At 42.9% G+C, this 22,588-nt stretch overlaps 2 protein-coding genes across 2 annotated transcripts in view; one reads left to right on the forward strand and one right to left on the reverse strand.

Moving 5' to 3' along the window:
- Positions 1–22,588, forward strand: part of syn3 (synapsin III) — a 112,422-nt gene that overhangs the window by 47,870 nt on the left and 41,964 nt on the right. The gene's annotated exons all lie outside the window — the stretch shown is intronic.
- Positions 35–20,752, reverse strand: LOC138621788 (metalloproteinase inhibitor 3). The gene is made up of 5 exons (XM_069700095.1): positions 20,366–20,752; positions 10,350–10,432; positions 8,186–8,297; positions 5,122–5,243; positions 35–2,984 (listed from the first exon to the last, which is right to left on the reverse strand). Exons 1-5 carry the CDS (start codon positions 20,493–20,495, stop codon positions 2,787–2,789), a joined length of 645 nt encoding a protein of 214 aa, XP_069556196.1. The 5' UTR covers positions 20,496–20,752; the 3' UTR covers positions 35–2,786.

Consider the following 22,588-nt stretch of genomic DNA (forward strand, 5'->3'; position numbering starts at 1 on the left):
ACACACACAAAAAGAGATCCAATACCTGCAGTGGTCCGGTTTTCATTAAATCTTTATTATAAAAATATAAAACACAGAAATTAAGTCAAACATTTCTATAACCCCGTACAAGGAAACACCCCCACAATTCAGAAATCAGTGTTTACACACAGACGGTACACAGCTTCCTTGATTGGATTTTTTTTTTTTTTTTTTTGAAGGATCAAACTTGACCGAGTGTTTCTGTGTTAAGCGGACAGTATATTTACACAAACATGAACCACAGAAATAATGACACAGAAACGCCACAGCTGGAGGAAGAGCCTCGTATGAAGACAGAAAAGAGATTTGTAAAAGCATAACAGTATTGAAAAATCAGCTTTTCTTTTTAGCTGTTTTTATTGTCAAGACTTCAAATCAGAAGTTCAATCAAAAAGCAAATGAAAAAAATTAAGATTGATGGAGGGATATTAAGCGGGTATAGATAATGGATGGATGGAGGGATATTTTCTTGAAGCCTAGTACTTAATCCTGGATGCAGATAACGGGATCAGATTATTTTACGATCATTTCCATCAGATTATTTAGATGTTTAGCTTTAAATTTGATGTGACGTTAGCAGATGGATAAAAGATGGTCCAAATGCAGTTTTTACGAGTTTGTATTATCTTGGAATTTAAGTGATTAGATGAAAAGACACTTTTTCACTTTTTTTTTTTTTTATCCAAGAGTTAGATAAGATTACTGACACCACTTTTATATCTGTCCATTAAATATGAAACTAAAGCTAGCAGCTGGTTATCTTAATTTAGCGTTGTATGAAATCGGGCGCAACAACTCGCTTAGTTCTGACCAACGGTGAAAATTAAAAAAAAAAAAAATCATACTGAACCTGAAAGGAGCCTGAAAAGCTTATTGATTAACACTATTTTTTAAATCCTTTCAAAACCAAAGTGTAAAAATGACAAGACTTCAGATAGCCACGGCGCCGGGCTAAGAAATAGTCGTGAACATAACTCTCTGTAATATTTCAACATGTAGTTTTTACACTTTAGAATTTGTACAAATTAAAGAAAGACATTTTTTTTTTTTTCCTATTGTACTTCATTACAGTCGAGTAAAACCAGGATAGCTGCTTCCTGTCTGTTGCCTGTTCCTTCATATGTAGCGTACAGACATGAGAGTGGTGTCAATCTTCTTGCTCTAAAAATAAGAAAGCAAAAAGGCGTGTTTCCCAAAATGTTGAACTGTTTTTTAAAACAAACTCTGTGGAAGCAACATTTAGTGCTCTTTTAGCATCGTGACGAAGTGGCTGTTCCTCCCTCTGAGGCCGATCTGTGTCTGTTAATGGAATGAACTGAAGGGAAAGAAAAATCCCAGATGGGAACAGGTGAAAAAGAATGAATTTAGTGACAATATTGTTACTTTCATTTATACATACATATATATATATATATATATATATATATATATATATATATATTCATATTCATATATATATATATATATAAATATATATATATATATATATATATTTATATATATAATGTCCATTTCAAATAGTTAAATACAAAAGATTGAATATACACTTACAAAATATCTCATTCTCTGAAACCTCTGCTTATTACTATACTTTTATTGGAGTGGTGAAGAGTACCAGTGGGGAAAACTATGACCAAGCAAAAGAAAAAAATAAAGTACCATAATATTTAACTTGCAGATGCTTGTCCTTCATCCTGGACGGTTTAACATGCTGCGGTGGTTTTCACAATGTAGTTTTGGCCTCTTATTATATATATTTTTTTCTCCTTTTTGCTCATATAATACACGGTTACTGTGTAATCCAAATAACATAAATAAATGCATCACAGAGGTTTCAGCTGAGTTGATAGTTCATTTCTGTAGCTTATGTTATATACAGCAAAAAATAAAATAACTTTCTCTGCAAGAAAGGAGCTCCTCCCTGCTTTGGCACTGCATCGCTTTGAGCATTTTCTCTGATATTCATCAGTGCACAACAGAAAGGGTGCAGTTTGTGATGCAACTGCAGAATGAGTTACACTACAAACATTCAGGGAAGTGAGATACTACCATCATAAAGACACGTTACAGGCAAAGCTGTGAACACAATCGATGTATACTTCACTGTGGAACGATATCATTTCTAGACAGTTTTTGAAGCCAGATAAGAGGTGCAATTTTCAGAGATCATAGCTCACATATTGGCACTGAATCGGCCTTGAAAAGATTATTGACGCAATGCAACAGCTTTTTATCTTCAATTTACATTGTATCATTACGGCTGTGTTGTTTTTCACTGATTGAATTTCGTCCGATACTTAAATGCTTTCAGTTTTGAGACTCCTTGATTTGTTTTGTTTTTTTAAGGATGAACCGCCTCAGTGTATAAAAGACCGTGACACTAGGTTAGCAGTAGGCTAACTGCAGGTTGCTAATTAAGGCCAGTTGAACTTAATTACTTCTTCAATTGTGGCGATCTCAGCAGAGGTTGATCAAAGTCTTACACGTCAGCTCGGTGCAGGGAACTGTTTGATTGTAGCGTGGGGAAAACATTGTAGTTACAGGGCGATCTGTACAAAACGAAGAAGGTATTGATTTCTATCAGAAGTGCTACGAACAGGCACTGTAATGAATTTGCTCTTTTCTGTTTGTTTGCCCCTTTAAAGGGGGTGGTCACCCAGCTCAGCGAGCTTGAAGAGTCCTGTAATACTCTAAAAGCGATCAGGGTCGGGACGGAGTCGAGGCGGCGGCGGCGGCGGCGGGTTTCGGGCGGGGTGCGTTCGGGTTCAGGGGTCGGTGGTGTTGATGGTGGTTTTATCGCGGGTGGTCATGCCTCGGTACCAGCTGCAGTAGCCCTCCTTCTGTTGAATGCAGGCGTAGTGCCGGGACTGGTAGCCGGGATAGCCGAAGTGCGACAGCATGTCCGTCCATAGGCATTCGTTCTTTGAGGTCACGAAGCAGGGCAGGTAGTGGCAGGGCTTAATCTACAGAGACAGAGTGAAACTAAAGATGAAGCAGGAAACAAAACGGTGCCCGGGCAAGAACGAGCGTAGACTCACTGTTTTTATTCATGTTTTCCTCAAGTTTTTCTGATGTGATGGAAAAAAAGAAAAAAAACTAATGTGAATGATACAGTAATAACTTCAGGAATAGATTGACTTCTGTGAAATACTGGCTTCCTTGGTGAGTGTCAGATGGAAAGTTCACTAAATATGTAGCTACAGCCAGCAGATAATTAGCTCAGCTGGCATAACGATTACAAATGGAGCAAAAATAGTAACAGTAGTTTCAAAAAAAAAAAATCCACCTACTGCACCTCTGACTAGTTAGTTTTCTGGTTTGTTTAAATGATTAATTGGTAAGCTAGTTGTTTTTTTAATACTATGGAAAGAAAGCGAGCCCTCTGCTTACAGCCTGTTGGCTCTTGCTTCATGTTTAGCTTACAGATGTGAAAGCAGTGTCAATTTTCTTCTCTAAATCTCAGCAAGAAAGCAAATAGGCATTCAATTCAAAACTTAAGACATTCCTTTAGTGCTGTTTAGCAATTTACTGGTCTTATCTTGATGAAGCGTAATGCACTTGGCAGCAACAGTGAGTCGACAGCACTGAAGTCTGAGCGCAGGCCAAAGTAGAATCAGCTTAATGAACCATTATCGTGTGAAAAGAAATGAAATGTGTACAAGAGAAAAGTGTTTGGAAGGAAGTGACTATACCATGATACGATTGAAGTAGCAAAGTGGGAACATGCGCTTGGTGAAAACATCTCAAATGTGAAATGTCATCTTTGCTTTTCGGCAGATTAATTGATCAGGTGTAAAAAAAAAATAAAAAAAATAGGAAGCAGCTTTTTAAATAACTAAGCACAAAACCAGTGAGCGTTCCCCGGCAGCTGTATGCTTTGAGCTGTGAAATGTTAATTGAACTTCAGCAGTCTTCCTGAAGCAGTGAGGATTTTGCAGTTTTTCAAGGATTCAATTAGGTTTTACTCTCGTGCGTCACTACTGCAGGTGCTCGCACAAAAAGCAGCTTCACGGGTGAATATCCAGCTTGAACTGACAGGAAGACTCGCATGACTACTCGGAGAGGTGATGAACGGAAACGCTGCGTTTAGTGACAACAAAACTGAGTCATCAGCTGCGAAGAGAGCTGCACTTATCTGGATTTCAATGCGCCAGCAAATTCAACTAGCACATTAGAGGGCACACTTCCTATTTTTTTGGGCTGTTTTTGTTATTCAGGCCTGGAGAGTCCGTCCTCCACAGTTCGACATAACTTCCTGGTTGGAGTGGTTGTAATGATCTGCGGAGATTAATTTTCTAACCGGTACGACACGCTTCCTGCTTTCCAACGCCGTAAATCATCATTTGCGAAGGAATGCGGAGGACGGCAGGGCGCGTTCATAAAGTGTGATGATGTTTACTCCTGCTTGCGCTTACGGACTCTCACTCTGAAGCCTCGGGGTGATCTATGGCCTTCTCTGGATGCCTCTGGGCCGTTGCCACGAACACAGTTTACAGGCTCTGGCCCGCATTCGGAACAAATAGGTCTCTCTGCTAATCCACTTATACCGATAGGGGCCGATGGTGTTAGCAGATGTCCGGGACACTGCTGTACAGTAGGACGTTTATGAGGCGGGTCAGCAGCTGCACAGCGGCAGGCTACAAGTTTGAGTCACATGAAACTGGGAATGAAGACTTGAGCCCATTCCAGACATGTTACTTAATAATTCCCAGTGATGGTAATAAAACTTGTTTTTTTTTCTCCATTTCTATCTCCGCTGAACATTCATGATGTATATTAGTGGAAATGAGCCTCTAAAACTGAGCTCATAATTCAATCGTAATAAAAATAATACCTCTATTTGTTGCTTTGAGGAGTGTAATAGTAGAAATAATGAGTCTGAATTGATTTGACCCTTCACACACAGTGGCACCGTCAAGTATTTCCTTCCTTCTGTAATCATTAATAATCAGCTGGACTTTACATAAGTGTTCGACCAGCCGTTTCCTCAACATGGAGGAGCAGTAAGCTCTAGCTCTTCATTCTCTTGGTCCTCCTCCTGCCTCCTCTTCCCTCATCCCTCTTGTCCTTTTTGGCCAGAGGTTGTCTGCTCTCACTCACCCTGCAGTTGCAGCCCAGCTGGTAGCGATGGTTGATGCCTTTCTTCTGGGCCAGCGAGAGGCGCTCCCACCGCTCGTTGAAGTTGCACAGCCCCGTGTACACCTTGCCATCGTACACTCGACCTGCAGAATCAAAGAGCGAAAAGGATAGGTCACCAGTTGAATCCATGAGCTAGATTTGCTTTTAGAAAGACATTTTTTCGAAGTGCCACTTGAAAATTCTGTCGATTTCTTCTGTCTTAAGAGGCTGTAAGAAAAACATTCTCAGCCCAGACTGAACTAGGTAAGGTTGCAAACCTTTCCCTTTGGTTTTGATGCTCCATTCAGAATCATTTTTTGTGGATGCAGTTTGTGCCGTGTTCGTAATGTAGGTCTGGTTTGTTGGTCAAAACCTCAAAATTATGTTTATGATCACGTACGTTTGGTGAAAAGCACCAAATCCTCACATCAGAGAAGGTAGACACACCAAACGTTTGGTATTTCTGCAAAATATATGATTATTCAATTCTCTGAACCCTGTCGAAACGCGCTTACCTCATAGGCTCCTCTTTAAACTATTCAGTTACGATGGTGGCAGCTGTAAAATGGTAGCTTAATTATTTTGAGCATCACAACTCTTGATAAATAGCTTTAAAAAAATAAAATAAAGGACATGCTGGCTTTGCAGAAACATATTACTGTCTTACAGTCATATTACTGACTTAACAGCTGCTGTCAGTAGCACCGAATGAGATTGTTTTCTTAAACTAAACGTGAAGAGGATGAAGATGAAACACTAAAAAAAAAAAAACGTGTTTTCTAATTTAGTAGACATAATATTTATTACGTTCAATCGCACAAAGCTGATTAAATCTATCACTGCCACATAAATCTCTGTATTTCAGAGTTTTCATATCTGGTGTCTGGTGTGAAATACCGTGCTGGCAGGATGAATGCATACCTCGCATGCTTTGATATGTCTGATCTGACTTGTGATCCGAGTATGAGCACCAGCGACTTTGCTGGCCAAGCTGGCAACTTTCAGCTTCGCCCTATGCTAATTTGAATTGGGATCAAATAAATCATTCGAATTGTAGTAACAGGAGCTATTCATCAAGAGTTGTGATGCTCAAAATAATTAAGCCACCATTTTGCAGCCGCCAAAATCGTAACTGAATAGTTTAAAGCAGAGCCTATGAGGTAAGCGCGTTTCGACGGGGTTTAGAGAAATTGAATAATCATATATTTTGCAGAAATACCAAACGCTTGGTGTGTCTACCTTCTCTGATGTGAGGATTTGGTGCTTTCCGCCAAACGTACGTGATAGTAAACATAATTTTGAGGTTTTGACCAACAAACCAGACCTACATTACGAACACGGCACAAACTGCATCCACAAAAAAATGTATATACTGGCCTCAAGGAAGCCGGCAACTCCAGTAATTCTAATCTCACTGGCAGTGACTTGATCGTACTTTGCAAGACAGCGTCTTTACTCGTTTGATCCGTGAAGAGCCACACCAGAGAATCAGGCCATGAGTACACACACGGTATTTCATTATTTGCCTAATTTCATTATCCTCCCCGTGTAACACAGGATACTGTAAACACACCACTCAAGCAGTCCCACTTGTTTATCTATGGTAAGACAATCTCATACAGTAAGCCCATATTAAACCAACACCCCTATTTCTGAATATCCAAAGGTCAGCAGACATCTATTTTTAGCGTTGGACCGTTTGCAGCTTACGGACTCTGAGACAGGTGCAGCCCGGCGGCCTGCGAGTGCTCAGGAACATCACGATTTGTCACCACATGTCTCCTTCACGGTGTTGTCACCACTTTGGAATTTGACAGCTCACAAATATGTGCTTCTTCAACCCCCGTCCCGAACCTCCCGCCCGGCCTGCATCCCCCCGCACTGGGATTACTGGAGTCACTGGCGGGCTTATTACATGGTGTTGAGTGTGTGACATGCTCCTAAAATACTAATCAGGGCCGGAGCACTCGAGGCCTGATCAAAGGCAATTCATGCAGTCCCTGGTGCGTTTAAATTGCTCGTAATGCAGTCCTGATCATAGGCAGGACTTATTATAGACGCCCTGAGAGCAGCAAAAGACATCGGTGATGTCACTCGCACCCGGGCTGGGTAAACATAGCTACCGCTGCCTGGCAACGCCGGCTCGTTGGCTTGCACTGCGCGACGCAGTTACAGTATTTACAGGTCGGGACTTAGCGACAGTTATATACACCGAGCACTGCCGGGTCCAAAGTAAACTGCACCTCTGTTGGAAATAGCAACTCATAAAATGCTTCTGCTGGAAAATGCCAGTCGCTTCCTGCCGGCTGTTAATTACAAGTTGTGAGGGAGAGAAAAGTGCCGTTTCTGGCCTGAGAAGCTGGAGGGAAATGAGTGTGCACAATTTTAAAAAGGCCCCCTGCTTTGCCTCCTCGCACAGTGGCAAATGGTGGCTTATACAGTTGATAGTGGGAAAGTTTGTGTCACAGGACAAATGAAGAAGTCCTTTAGGAGGGAGGGGAGTGAGGAGGAGGAAACAAACTTGGATCGCTGTTAGCTGGACTCTGAGTGCTTTTGTTGGCAAACTAAAATGTTTCCAGGGTCTTTTTGGTGGAAATGGATTTTGTTTTGAGAGTCGTGTTGTGTCACTATTGTAATTTGTAATTTATAACATTCATGGGTTTTTGGCTTCCACAGCCTTACTCGGTCTAATGTTACCAGCAGCCTATGGTGGCTGTTTTTTTGTTTTTTTTATAATCCTGTGCTGTGTTTCCCCAAGGCAGACAGCCATGGCAGGGCGGGATGGGATAGTAGTTACTGGATGCAACTGCAGTTCTATGAGTACATTTGTATTTTGTTTCTTTCAGGGGGGGTGCGGGAGGTCCTGTTGGCGGGGCGGCCCCCCCTCCCAGGACAACGGTAGGGGAACCACTGGCCAATGTGGCCGCAAGTGACAATCACAGCAGAGTTCAGTAAACGTCAGACTCGACTGGTATAAAACTATTTACGTGCCGAGTAAGACTTAAGCCTGCAAAAATCGGCATGAAAACAAAGTCAAACCGCTCACCTGTGATCAGGTACTGGTACTTGTTGATGTCGAACTTGACGCCGCACAAACTCTCGGAGGCGTCTGTGTAAATGTGCTGCACGTGCTGGACTTTCTCAAATCCTTTGTACATCTGTAACACATGAGAATACAAGACGGAGTTAAGACCCGAAAGAAAATATAACGGTGCTGTAGCCGTGACCCTGTCACCACATCTCTGACTCAACGTCCACACATAAATAATGAAACATGGAAACAGTGTTCTGGTTTTATCAGATGACATTTCTCAAGGAATGTGTCGGGTTGGGGGGATGGAGAGTGTGTGTGTGTGTGTGTGTGTGTTTGGGTGGAGGGTGGGAGTACGGCGGGGTATTAGGTTCTGCCCATAACTAAATCACAGACAACACGTTGTGTAATGTGCTTCGGCTTTGATGCCGTTTGGCCAGCGTCACTGCTGAACCGTAGACCACAGCTCCTTCCATTCAGCTCAGGTATGCAGCGCCTGAAGTCAGTGTTTGCCCTGAGAACTGTTGTTTTTGTTTTTTTCTCCCTGTGTAATTTATTTGTCTGGGAACAACAGGAAATCCCTGTTTAGACGCTTCGCTCCCAGAAAAGCAGAACAAACTGGTACTTAAGCCAGAAACTGTGGAGCTTTAGAAAAGCCAAAGGCGTTGGTCTCATGGGATTTGTTGAAATTTGGAGGGAACGGTATTCTTTCAGGAAAACCCCTGTTTGCAGTATAAACCGGCAGACTGTAAAACAGCTATAAAAAAAATAAAATAAAATAAAAGTCCAAGAGGTGCAAAGGTCACATCTAATTCCTAAAGATAATCCTTACAGCGATGATAGCTATGCTTCACCAACAAGAGGCCACTTAATGTTTTTGTTACCAGCTGAGATTGTACTGATGCAGTGCATGACTGTTGAAATGTTTACACTCGGAGCGAGGAGTTTGGTTGAGCTGTAATGCCCGTAAGCCCACTAATCCTCCGGCCTGGCTCCTGTCTGAGCAGCAGGCCGATGTCAGCATCTGTCAGAAATATGCAGCGTTATGTAAGAATATAGAGGAAGTGAAGAACGGGCTTTCAGGCTACGTATCCCGAACTGCTCTGCAGCTACTACGCAGCAGCTGAGGGGGCGGAGAGACAGCATTGTGACTAGGGAGTCCCTGCAACATATAGTTTATGATCAGGCAGATATCAGCAGTCATATCTGCCCGTGCATTTAAAAAGGAGACCAAAGATCGGTCTTTAACGGAAGAATTAAAAAATATATATATTTACAAAGATAACCTATTAATATAAGAGGCAATAATAGTAATAAAAAAGGCTCAAGTCTTTGAAAAATGAGCCGATTACCCTAATCTGTTGCTGTTTGTTCATTCCTCCAATAATGTTATCAAGTTTTTTTCTATTGTACAGTGACGATCACATGACCTGGTTCGACCCATCCCGTGTTTGTTAAATAGACCTCATTGTTGATGGACGTTGTGAATTTCCGGAGCACAAACTTTAAAAACATGGAAAAACCTGACATTAATTTAACTTTTAACGTCATTACTCGATATCATTTCCATTTCCAAACCATTTCAGCGGCATTATTCATCCTTTCCCTCCATGCGAGCTGAATAATGGTGAATGCATTTCGGAAAATACCCTTATTGACTCTCTGACAGATGTTAGATATATTGACGATCGTGTGCTAAATTCAAAGCTGGGGGCAATTAGCTTAGCTTAGCTGAATACTTGAAGCAGGTGGAAACTGCTTGCCTGGTTCCATAATTAACTCGTTGTTTCTTCGCCCGAGGAGAAGTTGGGTTGTGTTGTTGTGTCATGTAGTGTTGGAAGGCTTCCCTGTGCTTCTAGTTCACTGAAGCTTAGCTCATCATGAAGACTGAAATCAGAGGGCAACGTGTGTTCCTGTGTGTGCACAGGAAAGGATATAAATCTGCATAGGACACAATTAAGTCCCGTCTTGTTTGTAAAACGTGTTGACTCATGAGGTGGGGGTTTTCTAACTCTGATCAGAGCCAGCCCAGCTGTTCGGTCTTCTGTTCTCTGTGCTCGTGCTAAGCTGAGCTAACCATACCGGCTCTAACTTTATGGTTAAGTGTCTTGAGTCATTCCTTGAAAGCTGAAAGAGATTCAGTGTCTTGCCCGGCAGCACTTCAGCAGAGGACTCTCACCTTCATCTGCTTGACCGTGTAGCGCATCGTTCCAAAGGGTCCGTCTCTCAGCAGCTTCTTGCCAACCACTTTAGCTCGAATCACTGCGAAGAAAGGAGAGAGTCACATTCCTTTTAGTACACAAGTTTAATCTTTCCTTTCCAATCCATCAAGTACAACGCCGCCTCGGCCGGGAGGAGCCCCGCAGCAAACCCCTGATAAATGCCATTTCAGAACCAGGTTGGCCACACAGTTAATCCGTTTATCCGATTTTCTGCATTGCTGCATTGTTTGCCCGGGAGGGCCGAAGGGGAAAAGCACAAAAGGGACTTTGGTACAAAAATTTGGTGGAAAAAAATAAGAGGTTTTATTAAAGCACACTGATTTGTTACTCAGATTCTTGGATGACTGCATATATCTACTCTATCAGAACCGTCACATGCGCTCTTTCAGACATTCCCGACCACCATAAGAAAAACATGATTTTTGCCGATTAAAAAAACAAAACAAAAAAAACAACACCACAAGGGAGTGTCTCCTGGTTTAAACAGGCTTCTGTCTGTATTGGGATCAGGGCTTAAAAAAGATCGTATCTGTGTGCAGGACCTTCATGTAAACATCGGCGAGGTAAAAATGCTCGGTGGCGACTTTGATTTGTTTGCTTTCACTCGCGTTGGAGTAAGAGGGCTCATTGTGAAAGGCCGAGGACAGGCAGTATAGAAATGAGTGATCATTTGAGCTGCCGGTTAGGGAGCCCAACCGGAGCTGCGGGCCCCGCATGAGCGTTCAACCCTCTGTGAAGTTCACCTGCTGCCCGAAGCCGAGCGGCCGAAGACACAACTAACACTGGCCATGTTTGTTATCTTCTCCCAGTGGAATTTCCTTCCCACATTCTTCGAGGGCTCACATTCCCCAGAAGGGAAAAAAAAACGAGTGGCCTTTCAATCTTTTCAACTGGAGAAAGAAATGAGGCATGTGGCATCTTCTGTTAGGTCTGTATTTGTCTAGCTGTCCTACTTCGCGGCAGAGGGAAATTGGGCGTAAAAATATGACTCAAACAGGAAGCAGTTGCAGCGTGGCCACCCAAAAGCGGTGACCACAAATTTATTTTGGACATGTGGTTCCCGACTTGAACTGAGAGTTATAAATAACCTCAAAAATCGTATTTTGAGCCACTATGAACTAGTTAAAGACAGATGGCCATCCAGCAGCTTATCAACAGCAATACAGAATACTGATCATCACACAATCCACAATATATTTTCTTATTCTCAATTATGACCAACGGGACAAGGAGATCCAGCTAAACAGTTCTACAGCTGCGCTTAGCTGCTCTGTGAAGTTGCACTGAGGTAGCCTGGTATTACCAGGTCAATATAAGGGTCTGGCTACGCTCCATTGTGGATTGATTCCAGTCGTTGCACCCTACCTGGAGTAGTCAGGCTGATATTATGCACCATGGTGCTCTGAGCTAAATGCTAACCTGAGCATGTGGACATATTTACCTACTATGACGATGCTACCACGCTAATGAGCTCTAACAAACGAAGTAAAGCTGAGGCTGATGGGTATGTCATTAATGTTGCAAATATTTGGTCATAAATCAGAGTTTATGCTGTTTCTCGAAGCGTGTGTGTGTATATATGTGTTTTACCTTTCATTCATTTATATTCAATATCTAGATTTACATTTACATTCATTTTTACAAAATATGTTCACAAAAAGCCTCATTGTCACTGCCGATTTTCATCTTCAACCATCTGCTGCAAAAGCAGCTCAACCAAAAATGAAAAATGCAAACGCTTTCACACTGCATGTGAAGCGGCACTCTGCTGCCTTAGCAGCGCTCACAGTTGATTTTTGCCGCCTGCCAGCATTGTACTGTCACTCACTGACTTCCACTGACAGCTTCACCGAAAATAATCAAATCACACAAGCAAGCAAACGTGGGTTGTTTCATTCCTTTAAGATTACCATACAGACCCCCATGTCTGCTCTCCGCTTTCTGACCTGCAAGAACATTTCAACCATTACTCTGTCAACTCTTTTATTATGAACTCAAGAGCGCCATTACGTGATCGACCTCTGCTAAATGTACCCAAAAGCTGTTTGACAGACGTCTGCCGCTGCAATTACAGCCAAACCGGGGCGCAATTATGCAGGAATGTGCGGACAGAACGGGATACTTCTGCCTCGGTTAAATACGCTGCTGTCGTTATTTTCAAGCGTCACCCCAAAGCCTAGTTTCCTTCTCTGCCCTGACCTCAAAACCAAACCCCCGGGAGAAACAAATGTTCGCGTTTGAAGGGCCTCAGGTCAGCTGATTCAACTGAAGTACATCCAGAAAGGACCCCTCTTGTTGGACGGCAGCCACTAATTGGCCGGCGACGGTGCCATCACCCAGAGGAATGTGTGAAGGGCCTCAGCTGCTCCGGAGACAGAGGATTTGTGTCATTCCCCTGCGGTGACCTCTTGGCCTCCTCCGCATTCAGCAGTTATATTTATGTACAACGGCAGGGCTGCCTGCTCACGTCAAAAAGTCGACATTACGAGTGTTTGTTTAACCCAGATTCATCATGCGATCTCGCATCACCTCGGTTCAACTGCAAACTGTGGACGTATTGTGTAGATAAAGGTCTCGTTTCTCCAGTCGTTTCTACCTTCTTAACAACTATTTCTACGTACCACCTGTAAATATCTGTTACAACGGCATACAGACACCAATTTCTGCATTCAGATGTGTGGAGCTCATGCTGACACCACCTTTTCTTTTTTGTTTTATTCTCGTGAGTCATCACACGTTTAAACACACATGGAAACACAGAAGCGTGTGGACATTACTCGTATTGCTCGGTGTGTGTTTTTTGACAGGATTCAGGCAGCACACGTGCTTATACTCCGAACCTTTGAGTCTTCAAAGTTTTGCCTACAACTGTTGATAAAAGGCGTTGAGCTCATGTCGCAACAGACATTACTGAGTAGCAATTTCAATTATTCACCTCTGCAACACATCCAACTTTGGGGAAGACTCAACGGGCTGTTAAGTTTGTACTCCATGCGGAAAGTGTAAGCTAACGAGCTGAGCTACTTGGCTTCCCTCACAAGTTAAGGCAAATGGTGCTTCTGATTTCCACTTAGTGGACTTTGTTTCATGATACGAAGTGCGATTAAAAAGTTCAGAGACTGTTGTTGTTGTTGTTGCGGTCGAACGGAGCACAGCACAACGATGCCCACTGAGCCGGGGGAATTAACTTTTGTGAGTACATTTTCTAAGTAATGTGGCTTAACCAACATCAGCATCTGTGTGAAGTATTTTTGTATTAAGCATGGACTTGAGCAGAGAACAAACCTCAAATTTGTGCCAAACTCGGGAAATCAGCAACAGAGTCCCTCGAAAGGTTTCAGCAAGTCTATGGCAACAGAGCGATGAGCCGGGCGAGGTGTTTTGAGCAGAACACAACCGGTACTAGACCACAGAAGGTTTGTCAGGTCAGGAGCACAACAACGTGGATTTTGTTTGACATTCACGGGGTTGTGCTCATTGAATTTGTCCCCTGGAGTCAGACTGTCAACACCGAGTTAAAATGTAACATTCAAATGACCTGAACTTTGACGCGACGCTTGAGTATTTCGCCTGTAACGTTACAGTCGTTGCTCCCCACCACACAGAGGATTTGGCCCCCCGAGTGACTTTTTTCTTTGACACAAAAATCAGACACAAAACCTGATTTGGGCTCTCTGATCAAGTTGCATCTACCAGTGGGCACAAAAACACATGTAACACGCGTGCCCGTGTTGATCAAGCGACATGACTTGGAATACTTGCTCAGGAAAGTTGCCGCTTCGCCTCCTGCTGTGCATCGCTGCTGCACTCCATTCAGGATGTCTCATATTTCAACACCTGCCAAATCATTTTTGCTCATAACAATTCTACACAAATATAAAATACAAGCAAAATTAATTGACCCAGTTATAAATCACAATTTGTTTACCAAAATGTGTTTTAATTTCAGGGTACCAGCAGGGTCACATGAAAGTTAATAATTCTGTAGTTAACTGTCGAGAATATATCTGCCACTCTGCACTGAGATGTGAGTTTCTCTCTCTTACTTTGCTAAACATGTGGAATTACAGACCAGCGCACTAGAATCCATCTTCTGCAGAGAATCTGACAGTATTTTAAGAGTGGGAGGCTTTTTGTGATAACAGAGGTAACCCGGGTTTGACAAAAAAAAATAAAAAATAGGAAGTGAATCCAATTTTCACTCGGCATCTCTCGCCCAAAGCAGGAGATTACACAGGCGTGAATGCAAATTCCAAATCTTAAGGTGAGCATGTCATTTAGTTAAACATTTATTTCAGCCTACGTACAATGTGGCAAACTGCAGGCATGACAAGAATTAGGTTACTCATTGTGTGTGTGTGTGTGTGTGTGTGTGTGTGAGAGAGAGACCGACAGCGAGGCGCAAAGCGGGTGACGGTGATTTTAGTATGCAGAAAGTTGTCCAAGCTTAAGGAGGCGAGTGGGAGGAAGAGGAATTGTCAGGACGACACACTACCACGCTCAAAAATAAACACAGAAACTGAAGCCCTGCGGTTAGATGGAAAACACTGGAGCAGAAAGCGTTCACACATAGGTTGGTGAAATCCGTAGTCGAGTGCAGCAGTGTTCATTTGGTAGAAACATTTAAAATTACTCAGAGTTTTAACCAAACAGCCTTCAAATAGGGTTTAAAATGAGACCGTGTAACTTGCAGTACACAGAATCACTTGGTCTGGGATTTTAAGATCCCTTATAATCAATCAAATACAAACAGCAGCATACTGTGAGGATAAAAGATTGACACGTCAGCAGCTCATCCCAAATTTGAACCCTAAACAAACGGACCAAATCTACAGTATAATGCAGAAAAGGGTCAAAAAAAATATCCAGGAATGACTTTGCCTTCAGCCAAAAAAGTAATGTTTTTACTAATTATACAGCTTTTATATTTCCACTCTTCAGTATGGAGAGGTATCCAATCTTCAGTAGAGGCTGTTGGATCAGGTGATGGGAACCTCTAACCAACTGCTCATTTAAATGTTAGTGTCACACTAGTAGACCTAAAAAATGCTAGTTGTCTAAACTAAAATTGGTACCTTCTAACTTGCTGTAGCCAAAGTCTTAAAGATGTATCGCTTCACAATGAAGCCTGGTGTCCAAATTAGGGAGTTTCCATGACAGACGAGCTCAACCGCAACACCTGAAGCTGCTCACTGTTATCTGTGCACTCTGCTCCCCTCGTCGCTGCTTTGGATTTACCTCTTTCACCTCTTTATCCGTCTCACTCACTTTCTTTTGGTAACTTCCTCACCAGCTGCTTCTCACTTTTTTCTTTGTAGACTTGTTGGAAAGAGGAACTGTTTGAATGTCAGTGACATCAAAGTAAATCCACATCTGTAGTCGGATTTTGCATTGATTATCTAGCTGACTTCTCTCGTTTGTGAAAGTCTGATGAGTCTGATTCTGGTGACTATTGTTGAAGGGTCAATAAAGGTCATGGATTCGGCAATTTTTGATGAAAATACTGAAGGCGATTAAATCATTGTTTTATTAGTCATTGAATTTTCATGAGTGTGTATTGGCCCATTGTCCATCGGCCCTGTGCTGGCCGGCTGCTGGAAGCAGTGAACCCCAGGGTGTCCGTGGGATCATCAGAGCAGGGATGGGTGGGCTGGAGATTTGATACGTCCGACTCAGGAGACGAACATCCCAAGATTGTACGGAAATTGAGACCTTTTGACATCTCATTGCATTTTAACTCACTTTTATGAAAACTTCGGATATCTGATCCAAGCTTACATAATTAATCTCAGAGGGGGAGTCCTGGCTCTGCTCAGGTTATCGTAGGTCACCTATTAACCTGCAGATGAGGAGGGGGGGAGGGGGGGTGGCTGCCAGAGGGAGGCTCGATCTTACTAAAGGCAACATAAGTCAATAAGAGGAGGAGGAGGATGTATCGGTACCAGGAGAACGCCGTCCCAAAACCTCCGGCCAATCATCGCTCATAACCCAAGATGCTGCACTTGTTTGACGAGGCTCCCCCGTGCATCACAAAATAGCCTCAGCAGGCCGGGATCCGTTGCTCTCGACGGCCTGATCCCCGATCCCAAACCGAGCATAAACACATATCACGCTAATCCTCAGCAACTAACCCGGTTTACAGTGCAAGCAGGTAAAGGTTTGCTCCAGTCACCCCGAGCGCTCGGGGAACGAGTGTCGTCACGAGGCGATATTAAATTTCGGGGTCAAAGCTTACTGCCGGGCCACTAATCTCATTTTGGGAGGGCTTTCAAAAAACAAGCGCTGCTCATCCCCCCCCTCCCCGTAAACGGGCTGCTTTAACTCAGCTGCTTAAAAGTGGCCAACTAGGTCTCTTCATAAGCCAGCCGCCACATCTTCGCCCGGCGCTCTGGTACGTAGCAGGGCAAACTGACGGGATGTGTCCAACCTGATCTGAACAGAGTTTAGATGACCAAACTCACTGAGGAGGATTTCCCACTGAGGTTTCAGATGGTTGTCGATACATATTTGGCCTCTCTGACATACCAGCAAAGAAGGAGCGAAGAGCCAGAAACTACAGCCGTCTGTTCTAAGAGCTGCTTTGTGCTCCGAAATATTTAAATTAAAATTTTGTCAAGTTAAAAAGAGACAGACCACAATAACCCAATTTCCAACCCTTTAATCTAATTGTGATTCATCCGGTGGAGTGACTGTGGGTGATTATGGGTCAGGGCCAAGAAAACAAGAGCAAAACGCTTTGAACTCCATTGCGGGTCTTAAATTGGGAAGATCCAGGCCTGTTGTCTTTGATGCCGACGGTGAGAATTAAAGGGTTTCTCCCTCGTCGTATTAGCATTTCAAACCCATACCTTTTGGTTTTCTCCGTGTTTTAACTCGGTTGGGTGATGAAAGCAGAAGTGCAGGTTTTAGTTCAAGGTCAGAAAAAGAGGTTGAGTTTAAGAATGAGGCTGGATTTAAGGATCACATTTGCTATCAGACAAACGTTATCATGTCCTGTACACATTTTACCTGTGAAATGATGCAATCCAGTGCAAAATTGGACCTTTTGCAGCTATTCAAAGTCTGAACTGTGTTAATTCTAGCCAAGAAGCCTGTTTCGTCACAACCCTAACTTTAACTGCACATCCAGTGTGACTAAACTTGACCCAGATTAACCAATGACACCCGCTGTGTGACCGTTCTCTGAGCACTGAGGTGTAAGAGGGACCGCGAGCATTCAAAGCACACCGCGAGCTAAGCCGAGGACCTTGAAAATGGGATTTGCCGAGCTCACAACTGATAACTGCCCCCATTGAAGTCAGTCCCAGATTTTACACTGGCAAGTCTCAGCGGGTGCCAACACCGTGAGCTATCTGAGGATCTGAAGGACTGCGAAAGGCAGCGCTTGGGAGTTTGTGGAAGCGGCATTTTCGCTCTCTCCAACCGGGTCACTTGGCCGAAGAGGCGCCCACTGGCCTGGTGATCGGGGGTTACCGAAGAGCAAGAGTGGCCATTTGGGCTCTGTAATGTCCCAGTATCTTATTTCACAGGCTTCCTCTTATAAAAAAACAAAACTAAAAAGTGGGATCCTCAAGCGTTTACTAGGCCAAGCCTGCACTTCCTCGCCTCTTAAGACACTACAGAGGATTCACCATCCAATTACCGCCCACGTCAGAGCTAAATGAAGTGACTTACGCCTACAAAGACACACTGATTGTATCCTCCAAATTTGGGCAAAGAAGCCTCCTTTTCACAGGCACGTCTGGCGAAGCCTTTGGAAAAAGGAAAGGCTTGTAGAGCGATTATGACACACTGAATCTTGGAAAAAGGAAACTGCAAATGAAGAGGCATTTTAAAGGCACACTGTGTGCTCAACAGGAAGATAATTATGTATAAATCAGTCAGGGAGAGGAATGTAGTTTTATCTCAGGGTGGAAGAGAGCGTCAGGATGGTTCAAAAATAAGTTATTAATGGCTAATGAGGGTTTACATGCACATCTATTCATACAATATGACAGCATTAAAGGAGCAGTTCAACATTTTGAGAAATTTGCTTATTTGCTTTCTTGCTGAGAGTCAGATGAGAACGATACCAGTCTGGTGTTTTTATGTTAAATAGAAAGCTACCATCAGCACTTAGTTGGCTTAACTTAGCATAAAGACTGGAAACACGGGGAAACAAACCACCTGCCAACATCTCTAAAACCTCTTTTAATTTGTACAAAAGGTGTCAAAGTAGGCAACAAGACAAATAAGTGTATTTCCCAAAAGTATTCCTTAAATATCTGCACAAGATTCCAAAAATAATATGATTTAGTTTGAAATGAAAAAGTACTTTTAAAAAAAAATTTCATTGTGATTTTAGAGCATCAATAAGTAACATTATCTACCATCGCTATCAGCCTCTAGTGGTGACCAGTAGTAAGTGCATTTTCAATAATGATGACATCAGCGCATGTGTACGTGCGTGAAGAGGCATTGCTGCACAAACTAAAAAGTTAGTCAACATTAGGGTGAACACATGGTTGCAGTGCTTGTGTGTGTGTGTGTGTGTGTGTGTGTGTGTGTGTGTGTGTGTGTGTGTGTGTGTGTGTGTGTGTGTGTGTGTGTGTGTGTGTGTGTGTGTGTGTGTGTGTGTGTGTGCTCGGTTTGGATTGAGAGATTATTGCTGGATTGGAGGTCATCACAGTTCCACATTTTGGGGTCAAATAATATTGGAACAAAATCTGAGCTCTGCTCAGAAACACTATTAGCTTCTGCCTTTCTAAATGTCAACGTATTCTTCCCTGCAAAATAACCCCAAAAAAACTCTGCCCTCCTGTCCCGTCTGAGACACTGCAATTACCCCCAGACCTACGGCAACCCCCAAAACACATTCCCTCCTTACAAGGCAGATAATTTAATCCTCTGGTCTTTACCAGTGTTATCCAAAAACGGAAGCCAGGTTGGACTGGCGTTCCAGGCTAAGCCAGGTCCCAAGTTCAAATTATTCTGAGGAGTCAAGAGAAATCACAACAAGCCAGTAAAACAAGCTGCTATGTAACACACACACACACACACACACACACACACACACACACACACACACACACACACACACACACACACACACACACACACACACACACACACACACACCCCTCCACCACTGAACCAGAGGCCAGGCATACACAGAAATACCCCAGGGTGCAGATAAATACACAGATCTGAAACATGTAAGCTGAATATGGGACTTATTATCAACTGGTGTCAATTCACAACATTCCCTGAAGCACAGAAAGGTACGTTTTCGAGAGATGTGAACGTTCCCAACAGACCAGAAGCTAAATCTTTGATGTGATGATAAAAAGCAAACCTAAAACACACATAGGAGGAGTTATCAGGCTTCAGTGCGGGAGATCCTCAACATGTAATCATCATCCGATCGAATCACGAAGCCAGAAAGATGGAGAAAAAAACCATCAAGACAGTGGAAGTGAAGAAAAGTGACGCGCTCTACTGATGTGCTGCTTCACTTCACTGATTTAGACTGAATGTGAAGCAATCTGAATCTAACAGCCTGGAGTCTTCATCGATTTGGCTATGAAATACATGGCTCTCTGGGGGGGGGGGGGGGACTTAGTGTAAATCAGTAGAGTCTTTTACTGACCAAAAACTACCCAAGTTTGTTAGAATACAAGATATCTCCCTAGAAATAGTGAAAATAACACCTGACGACAGTAGTATTCTGAAAATTGCAGAAGCAGAAAATATAAGCAGATCGTTCAAAATATCTTACTCGTCTTCCCCCCCCCCCTCCAACTGACTCTCAGACGGGAGATTTAGTAGAAAACGAGCTTTTCCCAAGTGACGTGTCTGACAGCAGGTCTCTGCTCTGCCCTGCGCTGACTGACAGGCAGCACTTTCATCGTAACGTCTGCTCGCGCTGCGTAAATGAACACGAAACGATCGGTGTTTCCGTCAGTGAAAGGCTCCATGTGCTCGGTTTACTCACCTATGTCGGAGTTGCAGAAGGCGTCCTGCGGGTGCGTCAGAGCGCACGAGCAGCCCTCCGTCAGCTGGTGAACCTGCAGGCTGCTGAAGACGAACAGCAGGCTGATCAGGTGCTGGCGCACTGACTGCATGTCTCCAAAGTTTCCCCGCTCCTCTGTGCTGCTTTGAATAAACCGTATGGATCCGCTCCGTTCACTGCAGCAGCAGTATAGTATGTTATAGTACAGTATGTTATAGTATAGTATAGTATAGTATAGTATAGTATAGTATAGTATAGTATCGTAGTAGTAGTCTGTCTCTGTGTGTGTAACGTCCGAGGTCTGCGTCGCTCTCGCTGCTGCTGCTTCTCTCCGCGCTTCAGCGTTTGTCTCTCCCTGATCCCGGAGAGCCGCTCCGCGGTACATATAGCGCGCCGGAGACACGTTCACGCCCCCGCTGTCAGCTCGCGCCCCGGTCAGCCAATCAGAGCCCGGTGATGCCATTAGAAATCGCGAACACGATGACATACTGGAACTTTACCATGCGTCAACTCATTTTCGCAGACTGACCGAATACAAAGTGCACAGAAAAACAGTGAATGACTTTGGGTAAAAAAAACAAAAAACAAAGAAGAAAAACTCTGCGGTCTTCTTTTCTTACACAGGTGAAAAAAGAGGCTTAAAAAAAACAACAACCCTGAAAAGATGTGTAATAAATTATACATTTAGTTATGTAAATATGTTGTATTTCATGTTGGTATTTCATTGTATTTCTTCCCTATTGCTGCAGTATAATCATGCACACACCCCAAAACACCCTCCCTCCTTACAAGACAAATACCATATTTTTTATTTAATTATGTCAAATAAATGACAGAAACTTTATTGATGTGAGATTCAGTTAATTGGCAACAAATTTGTCAAAACATGACATTAATCTCACATCCAGCTATAACAAATTAAGGAGTAGGAATGAGGTCATTATGGAATAAAATAGTTGCTGATTTAAATGTCGATTGATCAATCGTGTGGTGTTGCAGCCTGGAAACTCATTATATCCTCCTAATACACACAAAATGATACAACAGACTATCTGATTCATTCTTTTATTTTTCTGAAAGCCTTTTTCTTTTTGCTCCCTTCTCACCCAGGAGTCTCACTTAGTCATCCTGCCCACCCTCCAACACCCCCTCAATTAGTAATACTTAGTAATATTCAATACAGTCTGCAGCAGCAATCAGTGTTCATCTTTAAGCAGTGAAGTCAATAGATGTGGAGGCTTCAGTCCTCTTTTTAAAGCAGGTTTTCTTTTTTGTTCTCCACAATAATAAACCATCAAATCCCTGAACTTAAAATACAAACCCCGAACACCTGCGGCTGCTGTCCCTAACACTTTATTTTATTTTGAAAGGGACCTCACTCAGCTCACTTTCAAAGTACAGTCTGTCAAAATTAGCCGATTAAACCGTCTTTTCTCTCCTTCCTGACCGTGTTCATGGAGCTGCGTTATCGCTGCAGAGGCTTATCTGCTGAGAGACCGAGGGAGTTATGGTGAGAGTTGACGCTACCCACAGTTATATAAGCAAGCCAGAAATAATCAGGTTGGGGAACTCTAACCCTTAATGTGCCTTCATTAACTATTTTTATCAGTTAATGGCCAGATAGAGACTTTATTTTGTACTTGGCATGGTGCTGATGAGCTTCTGCTTCAAATGCCTGTTTAAAAAGTCAGTTTAATTTCAAAATAAATGTTTCTTATACATTTGATTAAGAAAATTAAGTAATTTAATGGCCACTTAATGAGACTATTTTGTCAGTGTTTTACAAACCGAGAGATTAGCTCCGGATAATATTACAACAAAGAATATAGACTGAAATAATACACAGCGGAACGGTCATTAGTTTCCATCATTCGCCATATATTTGTCCTTTCAATAGGAAACAAGACAGTGTTTGTTTAGCGGTACGCTCAGGTGTGATACGTCAACACATTTCTGGTTTCAGACCAGCAGATAAGGACATTAACAGTCGGTGGAAATTCAACATGATCATCATGTTTTATCAGAGTTACGGCCTCCACAGAAAGTCCAACAGCTACAACACACTTTCCTAAAACGGTCGTTAACCATTACCCGGTCAGATATTATTTCAGCCTCCACCTTTTCAATCCGAGCCAACACATTCGTGACATTCCTTGGTTAGGCAGGGGATCTGCATGTGTGACTTCTGGATTTATATTTTGTACA

Source organism: Brachyistius frenatus, unplaced genomic scaffold (assembly GCF_029030835.1).
Source record: "Brachyistius frenatus isolate BFR_SWC_R1_liver_20210118 unplaced genomic scaffold, ASM2903083v1 Contig_32, whole genome shotgun sequence".
Taxonomy (NCBI): Eukaryota; Metazoa; Chordata; class Actinopteri; family Embiotocidae; genus Brachyistius; species Brachyistius frenatus.

Bases quoted from the DNA above. Each gene is read 5' to 3' on its own strand.
- LOC138621788 (XM_069700095.1), bottom strand. From the start codon at position 20,495: ATGCAGTCAGTGCGCCAGCACCTGATCAGCCTGCTGTTCGTCTTCAGC. The intron at 10,433-20,365 runs GTGAGTAAACCG...CTTTCTTCGCAG, and splicing joins CTTCTGCAACTCCGACATAG to TGATTCGAGCTAAAGTGGTT. The intron at 5,244-8,185 runs GTGAGCGGTTTG...TTGATTCTGCAG, and splicing joins GTACCAGTACCTGATCACAG to GTCGAGTGTACGATGGCAAG.